Raw genomic sequence first — 27,088 nt, forward strand, 5'->3', positions numbered from 1 at the left:
ATAGTTTATTTAGCTGACAAAGTAAGACAAACTCATAAAGGAACACATTATCTTTCAGTTCATCATAACAGTTTACAAAGCTCTGTGCAAATGTAAAATAATTTATGATTATTTGATGAGTTAGATTAGAAGCATTATGCACTACTACAATACATTTGTACTTGAAGTACATTAATTGAATAAATGCATTTTGGTTACATTCCACCACTGTTAGACCTCTGTTTCCCCTGCAGGTAATGAAGCACTCACATGTTTATTACAGGTTCCAGATCTGGAATTAAACCATCGAGCAGCATTATGAGGATATCCAGGAGGAAGTATAAACATCCTGGCACCGTTTAAAACAAATAAAGCATACCTCTGCTCTGCGTCAATCATACAGCAGGCTTAGCCAAATCCATTTTAAGACTTTATTGCTCCTAAAATGCAATGAAGAAAATATCTGGCAAGGATAATTAAGGAATAGACAAATGGAACATTAGAGCTTCTTTTATTATTATTATCAAGAATGAGAGCACAACCTTCAATTATAATCCCAGCTCAGTGTTTATCAGCATAAATAAATACAAGTAAAAAATAAATAGGCTATTAAATACAGTATAAAACAACAGGCAAAAAAAAGGAAGGAATTTGATGAAGGAACTCTCAAAATGTTAGGAGACTTTGGAAAGTGAAAAATAATCAGTTTGGGTATATGGTAAAAAGTAAAATCATACAAAATGTAATTGCAACCAGTAAACCAGACATTAAAAAAAACAAGAAAAAAATCCCTTTTCCAAAGATGGGTCTATCAGCTACAATTGAATCATGGATACATTTGAAAACACAGTAAAAATTCAAGTAAAGGAAGGTGTACATCAGTCACACAATGATTTGCAGTCATCAATTAAGAGCACTAGGGAAACCGTCCACTATACACTGAGAGAGAGTCGCCTCATTCAAAGGTGACGGAAGCAAACTCCCACTAATGTTACAAAAACAGGCACTTCAAGAATGTCTTTGAATGTATAGAGCGAGCTTGGCATTTAATTGTCAAAAGCATATAGTTTCATCCCATCAACATGTCCCACGGAAATATAATTGGATATTTTTCCACAAATTAATATGAGACGTTGAAATTGCAAACCATTCTGTTATTAAGTATGAAATCATCTCAACCACAACTCCTCATTACATTTTTTCCAGTGGCATTGCATTTTCTTTTTGCAAACTTTACCCTCTACCTCTTCATAACCGGCACGCTACAAACTGATGGATTGCTATTTTCATGGTTTTATACCATTTTTTTAAATTTATTTTTTTTGGGATTTTGTGTTTGTATTCGCCCTTTAAACTCTAACTAAGAAGAACCAAGACAGTGAGATTTCTGATCCAAGTGCTACATAAAATATTATAATCCCAATGTTTGGTAATCTGTACATAACGAGTACCTCAAATATATCTTCTTCTTTTCATAACACATTACTGTACATATATGTTTATAGCTTAATAACACAAAGCCAGCAGAAGGCCAGTAACAACAGCAAGTCCATCTGTGTTTATAAACCTAAGCAGCACCGTCTCTTTAACTTGGCCAGCTCAAGCCCATTTCAGCCCTCCCGACGCTCCGTCCTCATTGGTCTTACAGGAAATGGACCAAAGTGCCAATTAAAAGGGAGACGCCATGACATCAGCCCCAACCGCAACCTGAGCATGGGCTGGGCTCCACTGCTCACACACCATCACACTTACTGTGCTTCCCTTGTTTGTTTCAAGCTGAACACAACAAGCTCAGGGTGCAATTTTATCCGTTCCCAGAACTCGCTTAATTGTTGATCTTTATGAAGCAGGAATGCGAAAATGAAGGAGGGAAAATAAATGTATGAGCAATGAATTGTGACTGTACAGAAGATGTGTATAGTAAAAATAGATATCTAAATATACAGAGTCTACGTGATACATCTATTGTTGTATATTTGCTCCATTCCCGCGTGGATAAGATGAGGAAATAAAAAATGTACAGTAAGTCAGTCTGATTTAGTCGGCCTCATTGGATGGCAAAGTTCTCTTGGTCCTGCTGATCCGAGGCCGCGCCTGCAGAGTCGCTCCAGCTCAGCTTAGAGTTCAAAAGGCTGCCGGCTTCAGTGCCCGAGTTTATTCCCTTTATGTTGTCAGGATCACACTGCAAAGACGCTCAGGGTGCTGGTCTGGTCCTTTAAACCCAAGATGCTGTAGGCGATTCTTTTCAAATGGCCAGGCAGCCTCACCCCCATGTTCTTGATATCCCTGTAAAAAAAAGAGACGTGACAGGATATAAGAAGAGCTGCACATGGATTTACACCTTGGACTCGTTCCAACACATTTCAAGCACATCCTTCCTGCCTATCAGGTCTTAGCAATCATCCAATATGCTGAAATACAAGCCTCGAGCTCCACGGCTGAACCAGCACAGCAAGGTGGGGGTGAGCTTCAAGTCTGCAGAGGTTACGATTTATCTTCGACATTAAAAGGATAAGAACTGGGGGGTTTCGCCCTTCACGAGGCACATGATGCAAACCTGCAAAAGCTCTGAAACTCAGCAGCAGCAAAGTCAAAGCCTTAATTACAGCCTTAATTACTTAACAAGGATTCTCCCTGTTGACCATGATCACTCGTCTGGCAAGCAGAGGGTGGCTCGTAAATAACTGCTGGTTTTTCCAAGAGTGCTACCAGATGCCCTGAGATGGAAACATGGGGCCATGAAATCACACCATTCTGTATGACAAATACTTCAAAGGGATTTGTCGTCTGCTTTACAGTCTGCCCCATCTTCCAAAATGACGCCCAAGACCGACTGAGATACGTATACCATGGCAGAAGAGGGGGGTCATGCGGTTAGGAAAACCTCTGGCCTTCATTATTGCCCCAAAACAACCGTATACTATGTGCCTCACTAAGCTCTTTTTTTTCAAAAAGGTTGAGCCCAATTTATTAAATTGCCGCCTTAGCGCTCTTGCACATCTGAGAAGATCCAATTGCCTTAAAGAAGCCTGGGATAAGTTCATGGGGTACGCTCTGAGCGCACCTCTTCAATCTTAGAAGTGCAGATGTTCCGGCTATGGGGCTTCAAATCTCATCCATCTATTTCAGTTTCTTAATCCCACCTAGCTGCCCCTGCTCCACAGGCTATCATCTCCTCTTTCTCCCCTCCTTAAATGTTGAAGAAACCACGAAAAGGCCTTTGCCCTAACTGGTGTTTTTTTGTGGGCTTAAGCAAAAGTGATGCACAGGGCAGCTAGTGTGTGTGTGGGGGTGAAGGGAGGGATAAGAGGAAAGAAGAATAAGGACTGCAGCGACCACAGGCAACCACCACCGGCTTACCACAAATGAGCCCACTCCTTCTCCTTCCTTCCATTACTTTTTCCATGCAAACATTTCTCAAGTTGTAACTGAGGTTTGACATTATATTGCGCGCAAACTATTCTGTTGGCTGTTAAAGTGCAGAGAATTGTAGGAAAACAAATACATAAACTTCTAGAGGGGAAGTCCATAACAGACTTTGTGGTGTTGGAAATCATTCATGCCATAATTTGACAACAAAATATTGCTCTTCCCTGCCAAAAACATACTTAACAAGTATATAAAATAAATACATCAGAATGTATTATGAGATGTGACCAAAATCTTAAATCATGCCACACTTACTCGTTCTTCATCTGCAGGACCTGGTCCATGGTGACGACCCCAGCGCAGGCGAAGTTCTCGCTGTACTGACTCATCTTGATAGACTCCAGCCACTCAGACACCGACCTGAAGGGGGAACCGTCCGAGCCGCTGGTGCTAGGCAGGCGAATGGATATGCTGCAAGCCGAGAAAAGTAGATCCAAATTATGTTAATCAACAGGCTTACCCACAATAAAGGCGGCTGACTGAGGACTGCAATTGCAGATTAAGGTATGAGCACGACAGCCTTTTGTACTTTCTCACCGTTTCTTGCTCTAATGCTCCAGCATAAAAGGGAAACTATGCATTCATGCAGACAATTACATTACAGCGCTGCAGTAATTCCCTGCCCGGAGTGTACACATTTATTTCATTAGCCTGGCAGGCAAGGTGTCAGTTTGTCCTTTATGAGGTTTAAGTAGAACATCTTAAAGCTATTCCCTTCCTTCCCCGAACTACCCCTAAATACCACCAGAAGTAAATGGGAAGCTGCTGTTTTGAAGCAGATCCAAGTCTCAAGACTGTCGAGTCGACAATCAAGTCAATGGAGACAAGACAGGAGTGTGGAAGACATGAGATCAGATTACAATATCCCTAATGCTGTTTCCTTTTAAGCCCACAGAGCTCTTTTTAAAGCTGAGTTTTGCTTGTTAAAAGGAGACTACAGGACCATTGGTGCTTATTTTCAAAGTTGTATGCCACATAATGATAGATAGCAGTACCAACCTGAAGGAAAACTGAAATATAGGTGGAGAAAGCAGGATTAAGACTATACATGTTTTATATTTAAAGTATTGCAAAAGTTTGGTTCACGCGGTTGTTTTAATTATCTAAAGGCTGATCGTGTTAGTTACTGATGGCTGAACTTGCATTTGAAGCCCTTCGTTTGGAATGTAAATCAATCTTACCGTGGGTCAAAGTCTGCGATGGTCTTCAGGGAGTCTGGGCTCCGCAGCAGCTTGTCCAAAAGGTTGACGATGTCTCCAAAGCGCGGCCTCTTGGAGCGATCCTGGAGCCAGCACTGCAGCATCAGCTGGTAAACAGCGGAGGGGCAGTCCATGGGCGCAGGCAGCCTAAAAGCCTCGTTGATAGCCTTCATCACCTGCAACAAATGTTCAAGTGATTATTTAGATATCCTCTCACCGGTATATTTCTTCAAATCAAAACATCTTTTGACATAAAAATGTGGCTCTAACAGCAACAAACCTCAGAGAAAAATGTGATTTGTAAACTTACCTCATGGTTACTCATATCCCAGTAAGGCCTCTCGCCAAAGGCCATGACCTCCCACATGACGATGCCAAAACTCCACACATCGCTAGCTGAGGTGAACTTCCTGTATGCTATTGCCTCTGGAGCCGTCCAGCGGATAGGGATCTTACCTCCCTGTACAGGTAAAAAGGCTTCAAGTTAGAGACTTGAGGAAGAAAAAAAAAAGTCCTTAATCTAATCTGGATCTGTCTAAATCTATTTTAAAGCTAATCTATTTAGCTTCAAGCTAACAGGAAGTCATACATCTACTTACACTTGTAGTGTACGTCCCCTCAGGATCGTCCTCCAGCACCCTGGACAGTCCAAAGTCTGACACTTTACACTCCAGTTCATTGTTGACGAGGATGTTGCGGGCAGCTAGGTCTCGGTGCACATAGCTCATGTCAGAGAGGTACTTCATGCCGGCAGCGATGCCGCGCAGCATGCCCACCAGCTGGAAGGAGGGAAACTCGCCATCATGGTCCTAATGGGAGAAAAGGAGCAAATATTAAATTAAGTTTTGTGATCAAAACAAAGAGAAACAGATATGATGGTACAGTAAAGTAAAAATGTGATGCTATGTCACTGGTATTGTATGTGGTTGACTTACCTTGAGGTACCTGTCCAGTGCTCCATTCTCCATGTACTCGGTCACAATCATGGCATGTTTGACTGCACACACACAAAAAAAGCAACATATCATGTCCCCAAACTGGCCCAAAATCAGGTGAGAATACTGTAAGAGAAGAAAAAAAAACCTTACAAAACTCACAGAAATCCTTACATTTGGTGACCACCCCCTCCAACCGAATGATGTTCTGGTGGGAGAATTGGCCCATGATGGAGGCCTCGCTTAGGAAGTCCTGCCTCTGCTTCTCCGTGTATCCCGGCTTCAGTGTCTTGATCGCCACTGCAACTTCTTTCCTCCCCGGAGGCTTCAGGATGCCGCGATACACCTCACCAAACTCCCCTGAAGGACAACAACAACATCAATGGGACAATTGAATAAGAAAAGTAAATATCAGTGGAATCTTCTCTTCTCAGGTTACTAGCTGCAGGGGTGTGCTGTGCAACAGAGGGAAAACGAGGAAGTCTCTGTGGCTGTTTTGCCTGAGGCTGTCTCAAAGAGGTGTGTTCTGGCTGGGTGTTGAAAGATGGGCTATGTTGTGTAATTGGTGGATGGCCTGTGGTGTGGAGGCATGGGAATCAGCTGTCACATGAGGAGAAAAGGAGGGGGGGGGCATGGTCGTGGGAACTGGGGAGGGGGGTGTATATTGAAAGAAGGACTGTTGGTCGAAAGGGTAAAGGTGGTCGCACTTGAATAAACGTATCACGAATAAATCTGGGCAGGGATCCAGGAAGGTGCTCTGATATCCTTCCAGAATACTGTTTCTGCAACACTTTCTTTGTGTAATTGTTCTTGTCACCTTGAGCCAAAAGCACACAGCCAAGACTTGCCTGACAACAAATTGTCTCAACTTGTTGTGTGAGAACTCAGCCAGATAGATGTTAATCTCGCAAACGTAACCAATGGCAGTCAGCCTTATAAAACCTCGGAAAACGCACAATATAAACAGCCAATTTGGAGGATTGGATAAATCTTTCAACATCTTTGAGTTAAGCCTAACAGAAAGACTGTCTCGACAGGGTTGTCACTCACCGGCTCCAATGACTTTCTGTTTGCTTATGTGGCTGGGGTGGATTTCTGTGGCAAACTTCAGGACGGCTATGTTGGGGTCCTCATATGTATGTGGATCCACATAGGTCTTCAGAGGCTTCAATTGCTCTGTGAAGGGAAACAAATCAATTGTTAATTAACTATTAAACAAAAAGATTAAATATTTTTTAATTAAATTAGATAAAGAGATTACGGAAAGATTATTTTGCCTACCTGAGCTTGAGAAATAGGTGTCCTCTGGTCCTTGCCTGGAGTGAGAATTTCTTTTCCTGCATAAAAAGATAAAACCCATTTGCAAATTAATATCCCACTTTCATAGAACACATTATCATTTCCTTTGGGTCTTTGCAAACTTTAATATCAATAGCACATAGCAACCTTTGTTAATTTTTTCAAGACTTTCTAAGGCTTTCAAAAGGATCCGACACTGGTGGTGCAACGCTTCCATTCAAACAAAGGCGGCACTTTGATAAAGGCTGGCGATAGACTGTGTTTGCCAGGCCGATTTAAAGACTGAAAGACAGACAAGCAGGTGGGGGGAGGTCGCCAGACATGCTACAGTCTACTACAGTACAGGCCTAGGTCACCTTTACAAAGTGCATGTAGTCTGGTACAGAAAGAACCAAGCGCCTCTTATCACCAACAATGTACCACCCTGGACCAATTTTCTTTCAAAGGCCCCAACACTCACTAGAACATAACCATTGAGCAGTGACAAAGCACATTCAATGTAAATTCTTCCCCAGTGAGTGCTGCGACACAGATCCAGATAAAGAGAAAGAGAAAGTTGGCTAAAGGAAGAGAGAAAGAGTGAGGTGAGGAAAGTGTGAATGCAAAGGCCATCTTGAGGCCCCACAAAGGAAGGGCAGAAGAATGAGAGAGAAAGCAAGTGTAGGAGGGCACATTCTGTCTAACAGGACAGAAAGACAGAGAGGACAGCAGAGGGGGGCGAGGACTGACCGTCTGCGCAGGAACAGGACCACGACCACAATGAACAACATGGCCGCTCCTCCAACCGCTGCGCCAAGGATGCCTGCCGTGTTGGTCTGAGTTAGGCGTCCTGGAGAAAGGCAAGTAAAGGAAATGTAAGCGATCCCATTCTTGAACAAACTTATAACACTTCTTCCCATGTTGGTTCTCCTACATACCTTCAGGAGAGGTCTCAAATTGTTCCTCCATGCTGGAGCCTCCAGGGCTGCCATCACTGCTGAGGACCTGCACCCTGAACAGGTAGGCTGTGCCTGGGGCCAGATCCATGATCTGCACAGAATTCTTCTCCAGGAGGAGCACAATGTAGGTAGTAACATCCAGGTTATCATCCTGAAAAAGGGAAATTGGGGAGATATAGTCAACAAAGATGGTTTATGTTGAAGATACAGATTAATTACTCCTGTCTATGTGTATTTCAGTGGTACAACTCTACCATAGCAGGAAAATTAACAAGAGGAACTCACCTTCTTGCGGTAGGTCAGTTCATAGCGGATGGGAGGGGGTAGGGCCCGAGGCCGGGGTGTAACATCCCAGGAAAGGGACAAGCTGGTAGAAGTCTTCTCCACCAGTCGCATGGTGGTAATCTTTGGCGGGTCTGAAGACAGAAGGTAGAGAATACTTGAGTATCTCTGTGATGTAAAAACCTTAAAACATATAGCTTCACTCTCTACTTATAATCGGAGAGCTCACAAGCTTTAATCGGTTAGTTTGATCTGCAATCCATGGTGAATTGAAGTTAAGTTAAATTAATTTAATCTCCCTCCTGCAGCACAAATTTACATGCAGAGCTGTCACTGCCTCAGAGATAGCATCTGCCATTACTGCAGCACAGATAGCATCACTCCACTGCCTCATATCAGCAGCACTCACCTGTGTAGTGCAGGGATGTAGTCAGAGCGCTGGTAGATGGCGGTCTAAAAGCCCGCGGAGATGCCTGACTCGCGAACAGCGACACACCGCTATGTGCCTCCACAGTAAAGGTGTAATTGAGGTGAGCGTCCAACTCGCTCACTGATACTTTGGTTTGGGTCAGGCCGGTGTTGGCCGGCTCGTAGCGGATTTTCTCTCCACAGGCCTGGCACACAATGCCCTCGCAGCGCTGGCATTCAACGCTGTAGGTGATGTCGGTTCGACCACCGGTGTCTTCAGGCGGGCTCCATGAGAGGAGGAGTTTTCCAGCCGAGAGCTGGGTGGTGGTGGATATGAGGTCTTGTGGTGCGGAGGGGAGGCCTGATGAACAAAGATTGGAAAAACAGACGAGATGTTTAATAGAAGCAGGGAAGACGAAAAACAGGGAAGTGTGGGGGATTACTTTTGACATGACAGTTACATTATTTAGTCTCAAAATGTAAGCGAATATTCCTAAAAGTACTTATTTCAAAGTTCTCATTCGAGATCAAGGGGCTTGTTACCTGAGCAGGGTCCAGTAGGGGGGTCACTGGGAGCACGGTAGAAGCCATCCATGCAGGGACAAAACAAAGCCCCAGGGTCCAGCCTCTGGGTGTTGGCAGGACACTGCTCACACTTGTCACTGGATGGTGCGTCTTTGAAGAAGCCTGGCTGACATTCTGCATACACAAAAACACATATTTGCATAAAATAGGTGAGCAAGGACAACAGTGACTTCAGGCAAAATCTCATTCAACAAAGTGCACATCCAGTTCTTCCAGATGTTCAGGTGTCTTTGAGGGATCGGCAATGCTGTGAACTTATCACCCTCCACGCAACTAAACAAGGTTGAGTGGACACCTTATTATGTTAAGGTTAAAGGTCGGATCTGGACAGAGATACGGGAGGGAAAACAGAGTCAAGGCTCTGCACTGTGTTGACTCTACTCATTAAAACTGTCCACTCCAGCTGCTGCTCATATGAACCCAACCCTGGAACAAAAACGCAGACTCCCTGCCTAGTCGGCACTCCTACTCTTTACTGTTAAAACCACCAACCCCCTCCGGATGCTGCTTTCTTAGCATCTCTCACACAACAAACACAACCCGTCTTCCCACATTCCATGACAGCAAGTCAGTCTTCAATGCTTTAAAAGAAAGGCAATGAACATCAGGAAAGAGCAAAGAAAAAATAGTGACTATGTCCAAAGCAGACTTTTGGTTTGCACCTAATTGTGCATTATATCTTTTTTCTTTCTCAGACTGCAGACTTTTGAAACTGTATCGCTCAGATTAGATGACATCTAATTTCACACGTCCAACTCTAAGAGAAATCCAGGTAGAGAATCTAGCGGTGGTGAAATATGAACTTAATACGGTGTGACATTTTTCGAGAGAGCGCGCCATAAAGGAGAGTGAATATTAGACGCCCCTACTTTAAACTCTGCAAGAGCATTCCAAAGGCTGCTGCTCATGTCCTCGCACCATCACACATTGATACAGACGCAGCCACACACATTCATGTATGCACTGCACACACACCCACATGTATGCACTAAACACACATACATGTATGCAAAGCACACGCGAGGACACATGGGTAAATCTGAGATCAGAAGAGGGATTATGTCCCTCTGCCAATTACTTTTTTACACACACACACACACACACACACACACACACACACACTAGAGCATTTAAATAGCTCATGACAGATGTCATGAGATGTTGACAATGCAAATGAGGGCCAAGCTATAGGCCAAAGGACAACAGGATAAGACAAAACCCGAGAGAGAAAAGAAAGAGAAAGTTACTAGAGAGAGAGAAGGTATAAAGAGGAGAAATAAAGGATCTGTGAGAGATTGAACTTCATGCCAGTGACCGAGGCGAAGGTTCAATGTCGGATTCTATTATGGCGCGTTTCCACTGCAGCGGGTAGCTCGCTTTAAGCGTGCCGAGCCGTGCGGGGCCCGTTTTTGGTTGCGTTTCCACTTGGCCTAGTACCGGCTAGCGGGTCCTAATTCACAGTTTTTCTGGCCCCATAAAATCGTGGTTCTAGGGCCAGGAACAACCAGGCTGAGTCGGGCTGAGTATGCTAAACTAGAGAGAGAATCGCTGGCAAGGGGGCTACAACTACAACAAGATGAACATATTTGACCGTGATTTAATTGTAATACACGTTTCAAAAATGATGCCGAAGTAACAACATACTGATACCGGTTAGTAAAAACCATGAATTAATGCTTTGACAAGTCTGCAGACAGACGGCAGGCGAAAAACCCTTTTAAAATGCGTGTTTTCTAAATGGAGCTTGGCTAAGCTAACGTTATATATGCTCCGACCGTCCACACTCACAACAACGGCCTATACAGACATAAATAAACCAGCGACTGTATTCGCCATGACACAGGCAGTCTGTGGTTTGTACTTGTTTAACTTTTGTCTAGTTTCTGAACAGATATGAAGAGCTGTGAGCTCTGAGTGCTAACAGCTAACGGCTGTGTTGTTTTTCTGGGGCGCTCATTGACTCATTGAAGATGACGTCACGGCTCCGCCTACACTGCGTTACTATAGTAACTACCCCAGTTCCTAAACTGTAATGGAAGCGCAGCATTAAAGTGAGCCGGGCCTAATAAGGCCTAACCAAACCGAGCGAGGCCTGCAGTGGAAACGCGCCATTAGAAGCAAATTGAGAAGCAAAACCAAGGACAAAGACAATATCAGATTCACTCAGAGATACTGTCTTGGTCTATCTCTGACGTTCACTGCGGTTAACTTGAATGAAGTTCATATGGAAGCCACAAGTGACCACAGAGAAGACGAATAGTACACGGCTCCCACTCCATTTAAGACATATCAAAAGGATTTACTCTATTGACCATGAGTGTCTCTTCCACTCCGTTCAACTTTATCTATCGTTGTGGTTGTGGCCGAGCTGCTAAGGAGGTATGCTTTAACTGAAGAGTGCAACAACAATGGTGAAATGAAACACTCAGCATGAGAAGAATCCAAAGTGTCCAAATAGGCTTGCATGTTACTCAATCCTCCCCTCAAGACAGCATCTCTCTGTGTCGGCCAGCTGTTTCACTAACAGCCACTGCTACTCATTAACTCCACAAGGCAGAGGTTGGGGCGAGGCAGCAGAGAGGTGCTATGAAGGAACAGAAGGTTCCAGAATGAAAGAGGGGAATACTGTATCCTGCTGAGGACTGAAGAAAAGAGGGTAGAAAGAAAAAAGGGACAGGCCAGGGCGAACTCTTCCATTGAGGAGGGGGAACAGCTGCTGCCCCGAACCCCGATTCATACCCCTACCTCTCCTCCTCGTAATCCCCAAATTCCTTTCTCTCCTCCCAGTCCTCACTAAAAAGACTCCCAGCTAACCCATTAACATTGCTATTCACCACTGACCAGCAGGCAAGGAGAATGCCATGCCATTCAAGTGCTGAAAGAAAAAAAACACACACACAAGCATTGCAGATGGGAATAGCCGAAATGCCACATGGCAACTGAAGAGAGGAGGACTAGCCTCTTTTTGGCGCTACAGTTCAGGCTGCAATGCATCGTGGTCAGGTCTGCGGAGATGATGGCCTTACACTGTAATCCGCCTCTATAATCAAGATGCATTCCAGTGCAAACCACCCATCAGGAGGCGTGCAGCAAAGCAGCTACACTGCAGATTCATTATCAGCCTATTGCTCCATTATGAAGGTGAATGAGTTTGTGTTCCTTGATTAGGTGAGTCACACTGACAGAAAATGAAACTAAATGACTCGCTGCTGAGGCATGTAATAAGAGGATTCCTCGACAAAAGAGCAAAGTCCAGTGAGAGGAAACTTCTTGGTTCAACGGAGAAGGTGGAGGGGGTCGCTTTGAATTGTTGCTGGACACAACAGGAAGCAGGAAGTGTGAGGCTGATGCAGCCTTCCTTCCTAGAGCAGCCAATCAAAGCATGGAAACACAGGGAAGCGTGACCACATGAAGAACCAGCACAGAGACTACCAGAGTCCTGAGACAGAATAATAACCGAAAAGGAAGCCAAAATGTGTCGACCCGACATGAACGCGGGCACTAAACTCAAGCCGCGGGGGCTCCCTGGATGAACGCTTTTCCTCTCATAAACAAAAGTCTCTCAGCCTCATCTGACTTGAAACATCTGACAAACTTAGCCTGGCCATTTTTCCCCCATCTCTATTGCTACAGAGTAAGGAACTGTTTGTCATTTGAGAGGCCCCATGCGCCTTGAGTGGCTCTGTGTTTGTTTATTGAGAGTGAGTGCAGGGGCCTGTTACATTCTGGGAGCCCCGAGTGGCTCTGGAGTGGGAGCCCCCCCAAGTGCCCACCTCCCGACAGAAGTTAAGATGGATGAGATGGCGACAGTGATGAATGCATGATCGGATAGATGGATGAATGGGTAACATGGTGGCTTGACAACAGAATCGCCCTTAGGACTGGAGGAGTAAGTGGTCGGGGGGGCCCCGAATCGAGTCCGGCACTGGGCTTTTTAAAAGGCAGAAAGGTCATGTCTGCCTCAGGGTAAATGTGAGTTAAACTGCGCATGGCTTACAGGGAGTCAGTGGCCAAGTAAAACAAACACATGTTCGCAGTGAGGAGGAGGAGGGAGAAAGAGTTGCAGCAGCACCCGGGGGCTTGCCCTGTGTGGAGGGAGGTTAAATCCAGAAGTACAACAAAATGGAAAAATACATCCATAAGAAATAAATATAATTTTGGAATTTTTATTAGGGCAGCTTCCCAAATATATATGGAGGCAAATGAGTAATTGCTTTGTCTGGTTCCTTGTACTTTACTTCTCCTCCCCTGCCCCCCCTTTTCCATTCCTGAGTAGGTCCGACCCGTAATTGCAATATGTCATGTCATTTTGTTTGTATGCGGGGTGACAACATGTCATTAGCATTTTGGGGGAGTAGGGTTGTGGTAGAACAATGGGGGTCTCTGATGGGGGAGGTGAGCCGGTAACGTGAGCCAGGGGTCATCGAGGTAGAGTAAGGGAGGGGGGAGAGGGGGGTAGTAAAGGTGTAGAGGCTGATGGAAGTGTGTGCGTGTAGGAGGGGAGGGAGACATTAGTCAAAAGGATTAGCTGACCAATGGAGCAGCTGTAAGGGCATTACATCTGTTTTACAATTGCTCTCAGGCTTTCATCTAGGGGTTGTTAACAAACACAATAAATTCCCTGATCCCCTTTCTCCTCTCACTCCCTCTGTCCACTAAGGCTCTCAAAAAAGAAGGAGAATACAGGGAGTGAAAAGAGTCAAGAAGGCACAAACCATACTCAACATGTTCTAAAGTAAAGTAGATACTTAAAAAAAAACAGTCCTGGCTGACGTTAAAGTCTGTCTGTAACTTAAATGTCAGCCAGGATTGGTAAGGCCGCAGTCATGCAGTCAATTTGCATGTGTCTCCATGTGGCTGGTCAAATCCAGACAGCCAGGTGGCAAACGTGACACTATTTAACTGCAGCACGGCGAGCCAACAGGTCCCACACTGCATGCCGACAGCCGTCTGCTTCCTGGTTAAAAGGGAAGGGGCAAAATGGGACCAAATGCACCAATAAACAAAATGACTTATCAGGCAAGACAACAAAATGGAAAGTGGCTGAGCTAGGCCGCTCAGTGTGGAGCGACAATGGAAAGCCCTGAGCCAACGGGTCGGGGAGTCACCGAGGGATTAGGTGACCTCCGGTTTCCGCTGCAAGCTCGTCCTGTTAGCAGTGAAGGGTGGGTGGGTGGTGTTTGGGGCTGGGGGGGACTGACTGACTGACACGGGGGAAGGAAAGTGCTGACCTCACACACTGGCAGTACAATACAATGTGCTTCACATTGCTCTGGAGTCCCCCATCACAACACACACATAAACACACACACAGCCCCCAGGCTCAGGAATTTCACCAAGAGGAAATATGTCCCAACTTCCCCACTGCGACCAACACACACACAAAAAAGCCAACAATTTGCCGAGGCTCAGTTATTAGGCTAATGGCATATATTCACACACTGAATGGGAGACTTTACTGAACATATATCATTAGTTGGTAGTTGTATTAATGAAACAAATTCCTTGAGTCAGTTCACTTTTTATTACCTTTTCAATCATATTTTTGGCATCCCAGTGTTCAAACCTCATTCTGTTGAACACTGTTAGAGGCCAGTTTACCACATTTCAGCATCTAGCAAGCTCGAGCCCCAGATGAGGCCAACCAGGGCTGAAATAACATAGGACTTCATCAGATGACAACTAACCAAACTCTAAATTAATGCATATGTTGCCTTGTGCTTGCTGAATGTGCAGATTTAACAAAGTTACTGTAAGCTAACAAGTTAGCCAGCCATACCAACCTACATGTTGATAATATCTGAGATGTGGGGTTGTCAAGAAGCCAAAAGAGATAAATAAAGCTTAAAGCTAATGTTGTGCCAAGTTGAAAATGATCTCCCATGCTATGTTTATTTAACATTCTTGCTTTATTCTAGTTTGAAAACCTATTATTTGAATTAACATGTCAACCTTCCCTATAAACAATGCAGGCACTGCTTGGTGAGTCTAAATGTTATATATCTGATGGAATGGTTCATACTGAGCGTGTTCTACAGAGTCTGACACCTCAAAGGCTCAACCACAACAGTACAATTTGCTCTAATCCACATTAAAGTGTCACAGAGGCCAGCAGATCTCCTCTTTGCTACATTTCCTGTCATCTTGTTCACAATAATTGCCAGTATTCTGTTCACTCCAAACGTGGCCCAACAAGACGGTGCATGACACCACTTGAAAGTGCCTTTAGAGTCCCCCCCATTATCTAACCAACTCCCACAATTCAGCCCGCTAGGCAGACGTTACCTTGGCACGAGATCTGAGGAATCCACACACTTAAATTAATCACGGTGGCTTTCCAGAGCAGAGGAAGAAGAAGAGAGTTTATATCCAGCCCGTGCATCTAAATAAGCGGCGTTGTCCGATTAGATTTACAACTTTCTTTATTTTAATGTATAAAGGGATAAAGAACTAAGAGAATTCGGTAGAGCAGAAAATGTCAATGTGGGCACTATCCTTCAGCATGAGATCATTTCATTGTGTGAAATCTACATTAAGCCAGATAAATCAAATCCCTGAGTCCCTGAGGTGTGGTGCTGTGTTCACGTCCCTTTGTATACTTTCCATCAGATAAGCTGAACTTGCACAAGACGACTTTGCTCTTAAAAGGCTTGGGGTGATTAAGATTAACCGTTGGCTCCAGGTACCAGCAGATTCAAAGACCACTGGCCTTGAAAGACTTGATCTTTAGCTTTCTTTAGGATGTACTTCCAAGTGAACAATCAGCGTTCCAAAGCCGAAACTCAATCATAAAGTTCACCAACATAAACAAAAGCTGTCAGCTGAAGTTTACATTTCACCTCAACTAAATGTTTATGCCTTAACCACTATGTGAACAGGGCTAGTAGTTTTTTTCTTTTCATCCTTCTGCACTAAAAACTCTCAGATTGGCAGCATTGTTCCAATGTAGCCTCTATTTATCTTTACGAGTCAGTGGAAGAGAAATGTATTTACCAGTGAGAACTGTATGCAGTGTAAATAGTCCCATCAGGGCCATGTGAAACGGGATGTTTAAACTCTATTGGTGTCATATTCATGACCCGCACACTAGCCAACAACAACAGTCTCTCTGTGATTTCACGGACAACAAGAACACAACACATGAAGGAACAAGTATTTTTCAGTTTGTTGTACTTGGGGCAGACTGCGCGACAGTGTATGTCTGCATTAATAACTGGAAAATTGTGACGGGAATCATGTGTTGAGATAAGAAACTATCAAATAAATACAAGATGAGAAGCGGAAAATTAGCGCTTGAATAAAAAAGGCTCTTCAGGGACAGGCAGGATGTGGGGAGGGAGGTAGAGGATGGCAAAAGAGATGGCACAAAGGCAAAAAGCATGCAAAACCAGTAGTTACTTAAAAAGCACAAACACACCCAAGTCAATTACTACCCATACAAATGGCTCACCACAGCGTGCAGGCACACAACTACAACTTAGTCACCAACTATTTGTTACGTCAGCTGAGGATGAGTTTGGAGACAGGGACGGAGACCAAAGGAGGGGGGGAGAGAGAAAATGGGTTTACTGGAACCTCTTTGGCGAGAGGAATAAATACTTTACTGGAATTCAGTGGACAGTTGTTCCACTGAGACGCGCCATGTTTCACCAAGACACCAAAAGTGCACTCGGCATTCCAAATATATCACGCTGCGTCTCCTTTTTCTATCCGGCCTTGTGGAAACCGTGATGCAGGATTAAGCCTTATTTGTTGAGGCTTTAGAGCGGCTGATGAGGCCATTTTAAAACACAATCCCGAGAACCAGCCAGGGCAGCCCATGCTCCTTTGTAGAGGTGACACACGGTATGCAGCTCTATTGTGCCAGGGAGGATTATGGGTAAGGAAATGGGTGATAGGCAAAGGAGGAAAACTGTGCCAGTGTCAACAGTGAGTCACAAGTGGAAACCCGCAGCGCTGCCGTTGATTTTAAAAGCTGACCGCTTAAATTGCAGAAAAGAGTTTTTTCCGGAATTAAAAAAAGAATGTTTTTTCCTCGCTTAGTTGATTAAACGCACGCCATCCTGATCTAAAGCAGGTGGAGAATTAATTCAATTATCCACACACTGAGGGCTACTGCTACCATGTTATTTATTTGTTATTTACTGAATGTATATCTTTGGGTAATTTACTTATTATTTATTCAACAACTTTTATAAAAGTTGAACTTTCTTGTGCTATACTTGTGTTGTATAATGCCTTGTGCTCCTACTGTAGCACATTTAAGTACATTTTGTGCAAAAGTAGTTAATATTCAGCTGTTTTCATGCAAAATACATTCATTTATAAATATGATGAATTGGTTTGGATTAAATTACTAGTATGAACCTACAACAAAAATGCTGCATATATATTATTCATTAATAAATCCAGTAACCTACAAAATTATAATGCATAGTAGTACTTTTGGTATTTGTATAATTATTGATAAAACTTCTGAGCTATCATTCAAGCTTCACTGATCATTGCTTTTTTCTTCTTACTTAAATGTTTTGAATACTTCTTTCAGCATAGAAAGATCGTTTTTGAATTCATAAGAATGTAAAATAAAGAGGTTATTAAGTTGTATTACTGTGCCAGTGTGCCCCATCACTCGGAGTCAGAGCGGATGGGGAAAAGGAAAGCAAATACACAAAAAAAAAGAGTTTCAGAGTAATTAATTTGAGAGAACACAAAGGCCTTGTGGCAATAGTCATAAATCTTGTGAGTAGCTTTCACTTTGCTATTTCTGATTCGTTTAGAAATTGAAGCTTGTGTATTTTAGAGCCAAAATAAATAAATCTCCTTTATAGAAGTCAGTAATGTTTTCATGAAATGCAAAAGACTACTGCTGACTGATTAACAACCAGTTAAGCTCTGAACACTGTGGTAAGTTTGACAGGAAATGATGGGTTTTTCTTTGTTTAGAGTCTGTTTGTCCCAAAGACGGACTCTAGTTACAACATGAGCAATGACGGCCACCGAGAGCAGAAACCTCAATTGGATTTAAAAGGGAAAAAAAGATCCTGAAAATGCAATTTGATGGATGAGTGATCCCCCAGCCAAAAGCACCACAGCGCTGATGAGGAGACAGAGACAAAAACCAGATAAAGTCACAGATTGCTACTTTAACAGGTCCCGGGGGCCCGAGTAGCAATAAAACTGAGTGAACACATCACCGAACATGGAAACTTTCAACCTAAGTAAGAAAAACCACCACAATTGGAGTTTTGTGGTTTGTCCCTGGACAGCGACGCAATACAGGAAAGAAGTCGGGAGAATGATTAACTGCGTGTCTGTATGAGATTCCACTTTAAGCCTTTGGAACCATTCATCTTGGCCCCGCACCACAGCCCTGTGATTCATTTCCACCTTCATCTGCAACTACCCTGATGCGTCTCTGACCTCTCATTTGACTTCATCTTGGTCGTTTTTTTTTTTTTTTTTCTTTGTTTAGTAATTTTTATGTGAGGCCTTGACCCAGAGCTACTCTTCCCCCCTTGGGAATTCCACAGGTCTGGTGTAATGTTGGGAGGCTCCTCCTCAGCAAACTAACCAGGAATGTACCAACCAAGAGGGAGAGGAGGTGGAGGTGGAGATGGAGGTTGGCTCCTCCGGCCTCACGGGGGAAACACAGCGCTTCATTGTTCTCCTACCTTTGCATTCCATTCCTCACCTCTCTCTGTTTTAAAATCACACCCCTGCGCTAAACTCAACCTCTGTCGCTTTTGTATGACTTTTCATTCACTCCTTCCCGTCTCTCCTCCTCCGCCCTAATCATCTTACCTGGCACTTTCCCGCAGCTAAAACAGTGCCCTGACAGAAAACTTCATCACTTTTATCGGTCTGTTGCTATTGGGTGGGAAAATAAGTGGGACAGTGAATCTATTATAAACACGCTGCATGGGGATTTACAATTCCAGTCTGAGGTGTGTGTTCCACAGTGGGATTAAGGTGTGTGTTTCAAGGCATGTGTGTGCGTGTAAACAAGAGCTCCAGAAAAAAAAGAGGAGGAGGATAGGAGTCTTTAGGTGTTCTGTCATGGAGCAGATCTCAACAGGCCCTTGCATGCCAGCCTGTGTTGTATGTGCACTGCCCCGCTAGAGTCACACAATACACCACCAAAGCTGAGGCTCAGTAAACTCATGAAAACAGAGGTGGGATGCGCACTTAGAGGGCCTCTCCGTTTTCTGTGATGCTTGAGATGAACAAAGTCAGTGAGGCTCAGCAGCTTCATCCTTCCTCCGCCTTAACCCCCCCCAACCCCATCCCACTTACCCGACCAGCCTTGAAGATGCTAATCCATCACTGTACAGTAGCCTTCCGGTGTCTTTGATCACTTTCTGTCACCCCGACAGCCCTTCCCACAACAATCAAAGCCTTCTTAGCAGGACCTTTAAACACAACACAGCCAAAGCTACAAAGTCAAAGGGTTGAGTTATGGTTGGACTACGTATCACACCCATATCAAGATAAGAAAACCCATGATAATGAGAGATCCGGAAATAACCTGACGCAATCAGCTGTAAAGTGTGTACCAGAAGGAGTGTTTCAGCATGACTTCAACATTCTTGAAACGTGTGGTAACAAAGACTAAAATAAAACCCTTTTCATATAATTTGAACATAATGTTTTGTGCTAGAAAATAAGAAATATCTTTCACAACCGAATACTTAATTGGGCTATTAAACCCTTTAGGTGTTACCCAGATTGAAAGCTTTTCTCATTGCCCAATTTTAACCTTGATTACACAAGTGGTTTATCATTTTAAAGCAGAAGCACAATATCTTGTGTGTACAAACATTTCCACAAATATGCAAATCCTATAGAATCATAGCTGAAACTCAAAAGCACATGCTAATTTTATTGGCATCGGTTCAAGGTCAGGGATGATGCCGAGACATGTACCAGTAGGTCTTAGCATTCCTTCCATTGCTGAGAAGCTGTGTTAGCCAAGGGGAGAATTCCTCTGAACAATGATAATAACACCTATGATAAATTCTGCATTCTGGCATTCAGCCTTGTTTTACAACCAGTAGCAATTAAAGCAAAAAAAGGTATGGTGTGTATTGCGGAATGGCCGCTATAGAATCACACTTAAACAACTAAACCTGCTGAACTGCCTGGGGGTAGGAAGACCTTTACAAATGCAAACGATTCGACTGCAAGCACTTACCCTGACACGCATCTTTGACTTCTTCGTAGCCTGGTTTGCACTGGCACTGTCCGACTGGTACCACCCACTCCCCATCCACAGTGCAGTAGATACGAGGCAAATCCTCGCTGATGGCGTTATCCACGCACACGCCGCTCACTTCCCTCAGCGCCTGGTTCTCCCCTCCGGCCACGGTTTCCGGGAAAGACGCGAGGCTCTTCACTGTGGCCGGGCAAATTTTGTAGTACACCCTGGTTGAGAGAAGGGCCACGCAGGCGCCAATGTCTTGAAAAGCCAAGTAGAAGCCTTTTCTCGACAGGTTCTCCACTATTCGCGTCTCAGTGTTGATGCGCAGGTCATTTTTGCTGGTGATCTCATCAGGCGCTATGGTGGCAACTTTCTTAAACTGGCCCTTGCGGAAGGTGGTCCCCACGTCCGCGTCCGACTCGGATGTGAAGAGGTTGAAGGTTTCCTTGCAGGTCAGTGAGGTGGCATCGAAAGAGTTGCAGTCGCGTACGATGAATTGAAGTTCAACGAAAACCCGCGAAGCCGATGGACGCCTCTGGATGAAGGTGGTGCGCAGCCAGTTGTCCTGCTCACGTTCCGCAACATTGCAGACGGAGTAGGTGTAGAACTGAGAGCCGTTCAGGGTCCTCTGGGTGACCTCCCACTGAAACAAAACCACACAAACCAACAGGGTTAGAGTTACGAACCCAGACCCCTGGGAGCTCCTAAATATACCGGGCAGAACCAAGGCTATAAGGGAAGCAAAAATAAAACAGCACCATGGCACTGTAATCTAATCTAATCCTGGGAACAAAAACAGACCATGTGTAGGGGAACCCGTGGCTATACATGTTGCTAATTACTCCCCTCGAATATTTCAGCTATCCTTCACAGCCAAAACACATTTTGTCAACATGATAACTCGACTTTATGGGCTTTTACAGCAAAACAATACAGAAAACCTCAAGGGCATAATGTGAGAAAGCATTTCTGGCATTGCAAAGATACCAAATTATTTCCAATTCAGAGCTTCACATGCCTTACCCTAACCATTACTAAATAGCGTTGCAGCTCACATACAAGATGCTGCCACAAATATTTAAAATAAAAAGTGACAGCATGTTTTAACATAACCTTGGCTCTTGAGGAACAACTGGCCCCCACAGGGGCAGAACCTGTGGTTTGCTCTCTGCATGTAGCCATCAGGCTATTAATTAAAGGAATGTGCTTTGTTGGCCGAGTGTGTGGCTTTGTGTAAAACGTGATGTTCAACAGCAGAGCCACCACCTCTATTAAACAGCTGGTGAACTCCTTTTTTACAAGGGCTCTTAAAAACTTGAAATAATAATTATGATAAGTGATGTGAAGTTACATGAGAATACTCTGCACAACCCAAACATTTTTCCAACGAGAAAATACAACACCTGATGTCTATTAGCGCAAACAGTGAAACTAAAATGTCAAAGTGATTATTTAAAGAAGTGAAACCCTTTTTAGAAGTTGGGTGAGCCACTGAGCAGCACGTCTGCACATGCCTTTGAGTCATCAGCACTTGAAATGAGGCTATTTACAGTGAATTTGCATGAGCCTGACTGGTCAATTACTTTGAAACCGCAAAATGGAAGAAGGCACACAAGCCTCCTGTATTCTGGCAGGGAGATAACCACAGAATTTGGGTGCAATAATGTAGCCATTATCCAGACGCATCTCTAAACGTAGACATTATAGCCTGATGGTTTGAGGGAAAGGTAGCTCTGACTGATGGCTCCAGCTACCCTCCCCCTCCAAAAAGAGGTACCACATGCTGCAAACTTTAAAAGTTAATTGCTCTCTAACATACAATTCTGGAGCTGAAGCCTTGAAACCGCAAGAAGCCACAAGTATTCCCAATTCAGAGCTAGCAGCTATTCTGTCTGCCTGAGCTCTGGTGTAGCCCAGACATGCAGCGCTCAGCAGCAGCTCCTCAGGATCCTACAATACGTCTCATATCCATACTCCAGCAACTATTAGGCTCTAACTGCCAGAGTGTATAGCAACCTGACATGTACACACATGAGGCTAACCACACAAGTCAAATGGTCAAAAAAAGAATCATTTCACCGAAGGCTCTCAGTGCAGCCGGGGCCCTTCCTGTACATTTTCTCCCATGCATATATCCTAAGGCAAATTCCAAGTGGGAACGTGGGAGCTGGAGGAAAAGACAAAGCGGTACTCACCCCAGGCTTGTCTCCCTGATCTAAGGGCCATGTCAACCAGCCCAGTTCACCTCCTGTTGCCCTCATATCCAGAAGCACCTCTGTGGAGATATAAGAACACTGTCAGTTCATGGGAATAAACGTTTAAACTCATCAGAAAATACTCATTTTGACTGCTGATAAGAATCATCTGCTTTTCTTTAAAAGAAAAACATTACAAATGACAGTTGTTTTAAAACTCTGCACTATAACCCCAACATGATTGAAATATATCTAATTTAACAAAGCTAACTTTAAAAAAAATGATTTTTATCAAAGTTTGTGCAAAACTGAGGCATTTTCAAGAACTAGAATCAACTTTCATTTATTTGACTTTCTGAATGTCCAAATAAAAGATATACAATTAACATAAATACACTTTTTGAAAATGTAATGCAAAAAAAAAAGATAAAAATATGGTTTACAGTTTTTAAGAATGTATTGCAGTTTCTTTCCGGAATTCACCTGCTTGTGTTACAAAGTTTAGAGCAGCGCACATGCAGTAGGCTATACGTTTAACCGGATTAGTGATTACATATGCAAATTCAACAGGAAACATTGTTCTATTATTATAAGGTGTTTAAAGAATACTACTTAGAGAGACTACACGACTGTCACAAGATTAAGAAATTGTGTTTCCTGGTTTTAAAGTCCCTTTAAGGATGTTCCCCGCATGGCACGCGTTGCTCCCTTCAATTTAACTTAATCAACTTTTGGCAAACAATTTAAAGAAGAAACTCACCTTCTTTAGTCTGAAGAGTGATAAGTATGCCATTAATGAGTACATATGAAAATAACAAAGGTCTTAATCCGGCAGAGAAATCCATTTGGCAAACTTTTCCTTCCTCTCTGCTCGTGGGCTTGGCTGGGACTCCGAGAGGTGCGCGAGCGCTACAGCTCATTCACAAACGGGCCAGCAACACGTCACAGACTCCGCCCACCACTGGAATGTATTTGTGCGTGTGTGCGTGTGTGCGTGTGTGCGTGTGTGCGTGTGTGCGTGTGTGCGTGTGTGCGTGTGTGCATGTGTGCGTGTGTGCGCGTGTGTGTGTTGAGCGGCGGGGGTGGAGGAGGAGATAGCTGCGCATGAGAAACTTTTGCAGCTTTCAGGGACCGTCGGAAATGTTGTTATTTTACATTGGGAACGCGAAAATGGGAAATGTGTAAATTGGAATTCCAGGTACAGCGATGATGATCAACTATATAACAGGCCAATATGTCCTTTGTCGATTTTAATTAATTTGAATTTTCCCACTGTGGAACAAAGGATTTCTGATTCTGTGTCAAAGCTCATGTCTCTTTCCAGAAATCATGACCCAGTTACTAAGATTTCTCAGGCCTTATTGTGGGAACGAATTAACTATAAACATAAAGTTTATTGAATATTACTGGATTCGGCAACAAAAAATCTGTGAATGTATTATGCACAACAAATGTTAAAAACTCCAAGAGAACTTACAGATCAATCGAAAGATCACCTATCATTGTTCTAATTGTTTGAGTAATTCATAAAGCAAGCAATTACACCTGAACTGTTGAAACAACATCCATAATATTCATCTGGCTGCTACTTAGAAATTATTTATCTATTTATATATCATTTTCCAATAACTTGCATATAGACTCTTATTGCACTATTTCACTTTTTTAAAACTATTTTTCTTTCTGTATTTACTATTTAATTGCACTATATGTTTCTGTTTCTGTTTTATTGTGTTGCACTGTTGGAGGAGCCTGTGACCTAAGATTTTCATCGTCATAACTACACTATGTCGTATGACAAATAAAAAACCTTGGAACCTTGTCTTTTAATAGTTCAATTTTCTCAAATGTGAGGAGTTATTTTGATATCATATAGTTACTGACCAGAAGCAATTTGAAGATGCTTTGGAAAGCGGTGGTGTGATGAATCTTTCATCAACTTTTTACATTTTAAAGAATACACTTTTTATTGTTTAGTCCAAATAAGTATAGTACTGATTAATTGATAATAAATTAAATATTGTAATGCATACTAAATCTGCACAATTTACTTTCTATGTAACTTTCCAGTACCACTCTAAAGTGGGAAAAGTACTGCGGTGTGAACGCGGCTGAATCCAATAGAAGTAGAGTTTACAGGGGGCACTTGAAGGCACCTCTGGTTACAGTTTAGCCTACCTGGCTGTAAAGCAGCCTGCAGGGCAAGAGGGCAACACAATAATTTGCATGGAGATATTGATTTAGAATTGTTTGCCACATTGAATAGGAGAGAGAAGGAGCGGGAGCCGCTTTACTTGACGACCCTTTGTTGTGAGCATCCCCACACACAGAGGTAGAGTCATTGTGACAGGCGGAGAGAGATGTATTCATATACACATAATAGCAACTCTGAATACCAGAATTCAAGAGTACAGCTGGCCTACTGATAGGCCGTCATCATTTATGGGAAATATCCCAAAAATGTTGCACCCCGCAAACCCTGCAGATAGACAGTGGTGAATTTATTAACAAAACAAAGTTTAATCTGGTTTTTCATTCCAAGGAGGGTGTGTGGGAGTGGGAGTGGGGGAGTCTAGTATGAATATGAGGAATTAAGAAAAGTCCTTCACCTAGCAACTGGTGCAGAGAGGAATTTACTGTCAGGCTTTATCTGACTATACTTTCAGTGTTTGTTGCCCGATGTTACTATGGCAAAATGTTGAGCAACGGCTATGGAAACGATAAGTAGATGCTGTGCTTTATATCCCCCCCCTTCTCATGCTGTATATATCAGGGAGCCAGAGGGTTGTACCTGAAGAGTTTTATTCCCAGCGGTGTTTACCTTTGAGCACCAGCCCTGTCCCCACAATAGATCATTACAATACAGTGTGTCATTGATTGGACACGGGTCTGTCTCTCAAACACACACACACAGTGTCGTTCACACACCTGTGATGCTGACACTGCGGGAAAGGAGGTGCTGGCCAGGGCTGTGTCCCAGACCCCTGTGACCTCCCCTTCACCCCCTCCCCCCCTCCCAATGCCTTCTGGGACTCCAGTTACACAAAAGCCACAGAAGAACGCCATGCACAGCTTTCTGTGAGCTTTTGAATCCCTAAAACCCACTCACCCACTCATTCACCCGCCCACTGTCGCCTCTGCAGCCAGCGTCCTCACATTCCCTTCATCCTCTCACATCTCATCCTCAGTTATTGGGAAGGGGGATGTCTGCTACTCTGTTATTGTCTCAGGTAATGATGGGAGGAGTCGGGCAGAGCAGTGGAACGAAGAAACCTTTGAAATCGTCCCCTTTTTCCGTTTTGATATGAAACCATAAGACGTGCCTGAGGGGTGCATTATCCCTGCTCGTAAGCCTGTTGAATATGCATTGTTCTTTGTAGTGCAGCACTAAAAGCTAATGCAGGATGTAAACTGAGAACTAAAGTGGATTGGGTTGTGTGGTGGTGTTGAGGCTGGGGTTATGTGTGTGTTAGGGAAAGGGAGGGGGGGTGGTGGGAGGCCTGCCAAGCACAGGTGTAAGACATACAGCAGCAGTGGTGGGTCGGCCAACAGCAGGGCCATTGTCCCCCTCAACACAGACACACAACCTAACACACTGCAATTGTGGCCCCAGCATATGTGAGAACAGGATATTGGCTCATCTGTTAGTCTGATTAGCTATTTTGCCTGACGCTCCCATCTCCTGCAAATAACCCCCCCCTCCTTCCTCCTCCTCCTCCTCCTCCTCCTCCTCCTCCTCCTCCTCCTCCTCCTCCTCCTCCTCCTCCTCCTCCTCCTCCTCCAAACCAAGAAAACAACACCTGATCCTGTTGATCCAGCTCTGTTCAAGATCTGCATGAGAAAGTAGTTCCATGTGCCTTGTCAGATTCACTGCTACCTGATAAGGGCGATGGTGTTGGTGGGGGGGTGGGGCAGGTTCATGGTTGTGCGCATGAATTGCAAATTACCTGTGGCAGCCACGTTAAGCATGAACTCTTAGCAGAAAAGATAAAGATTACTGCAAATATTAATTTACCTTGTAGCACTTTGAATTGCCTAAAGCACTTTGAATTGCCTTGTGTTGAAAGGTGCTATATAAATAAACTTGCCTTGCCTTGCCTTGTACAACCCTGATCCCTAACAGCCTGAAACCACACATTGCTAATACTTTTACATCAATCACATGGCAGCTGGATTTCCCCCGAATCAACATACAAGGGAGAAGTTTATAAATTGTATATATATTATGCATACAAATGTATATATGTGGTAATGAGCGAATGTTGGTGGTATTGTGGCCCCGGTTTGTTGAGGTGGGAGGGTGGAAAGCTGGAGGGCATGTGTGACCTACGTGTTGAGTTGTAATGTAAACCAACCATGTGTGGCTGCAGTGTGGTCATTTGTATTTCAAACAGCTAAAGAGGCCGTTGTTGAAGGGAAACATTCAGTGACAGCTGATACAGAGATTAATCTCCCGTAAACTTCCGAAGTTGAGCCTGTCATGCCTTTCATGTTTTTTTTTTGTTGGTTAATCTCAGAGCTGTATATGATTTGTCCAAACATTTTTATCACGATTGCTGTTAAACCACCAACTCACCAAAGAGAAATTAAATTGCTACTCCAGTGACCTAGTATTTCCATAAAGTCGGTAGACTGGCGC

The 27,088-nt window shown here is 43.8% G+C and overlaps 1 protein-coding gene across 3 annotated transcripts; it reads right to left on the reverse strand.

The window, feature by feature from the left end:
- Positions 1–473: 473 nt before the first annotated feature.
- epha2b (eph receptor A2 b) lies at positions 474–23,372 on the reverse strand. Of its 3 annotated transcripts, none has more exons than XM_034206973.1 (17): positions 23,210–23,372; positions 22,450–22,529; positions 20,249–20,897; positions 9,013–9,168; positions 8,471–8,830; positions 8,065–8,195; positions 7,759–7,930; positions 7,571–7,670; positions 6,824–6,879; positions 6,593–6,718; positions 5,717–5,902; positions 5,543–5,604; positions 5,207–5,416; positions 4,918–5,067; positions 4,590–4,783; positions 3,664–3,819; positions 474–2,265 (listed from the first exon to the last, which is right to left on the reverse strand). In XM_034206973.1, exons 1-17 carry the CDS (start codon positions 23,367–23,369, stop codon positions 2,157–2,159), a joined length of 3,057 nt encoding a protein of 1,018 aa, XP_034062864.1. In that variant the 5' UTR covers positions 23,370–23,372; the 3' UTR covers positions 474–2,156. The 3 variants fall into 3 exon arrangements, with proteins under 3 accessions (XP_034062864.1, XP_034062863.1, XP_034062862.1); XM_034206972.1 differs by having other exon boundaries at positions 5,705–5,902; XM_034206971.1 differs by having other exon boundaries at positions 5,696–5,902.
- Between the last annotated feature and the right edge of the window lie 3,716 nt (positions 23,373–27,088).

Source organism: Gymnodraco acuticeps, unplaced genomic scaffold, assembly GCF_902827175.1.
Source record: "Gymnodraco acuticeps unplaced genomic scaffold, fGymAcu1.1, whole genome shotgun sequence".
Taxonomy (NCBI): Eukaryota; Metazoa; Chordata; class Actinopteri; order Perciformes; family Bathydraconidae; genus Gymnodraco; species Gymnodraco acuticeps.

Coding starts and splice junctions, on each gene's coding strand:
- epha2b (XM_034206971.1), bottom strand. CDS start 23,369: ATGAGCTGTAGCGCTCGCGCACCTCTCGGAGTCCCAGCCAAGCCCACG. Junction 5,605..5,695: donor TAAGGATTTCTGTGAGTTTT/GTAAGGTTTTTT, acceptor GTGTGTGTGCAG/TCAAACATGCCATGATTGTG. Junction 5,417..5,542: donor CACTGGACAGGTACCTCAAG/GTAAGTCAACCA, acceptor TTCTCCCATTAG/GACCATGATGGCGAGTTTCC.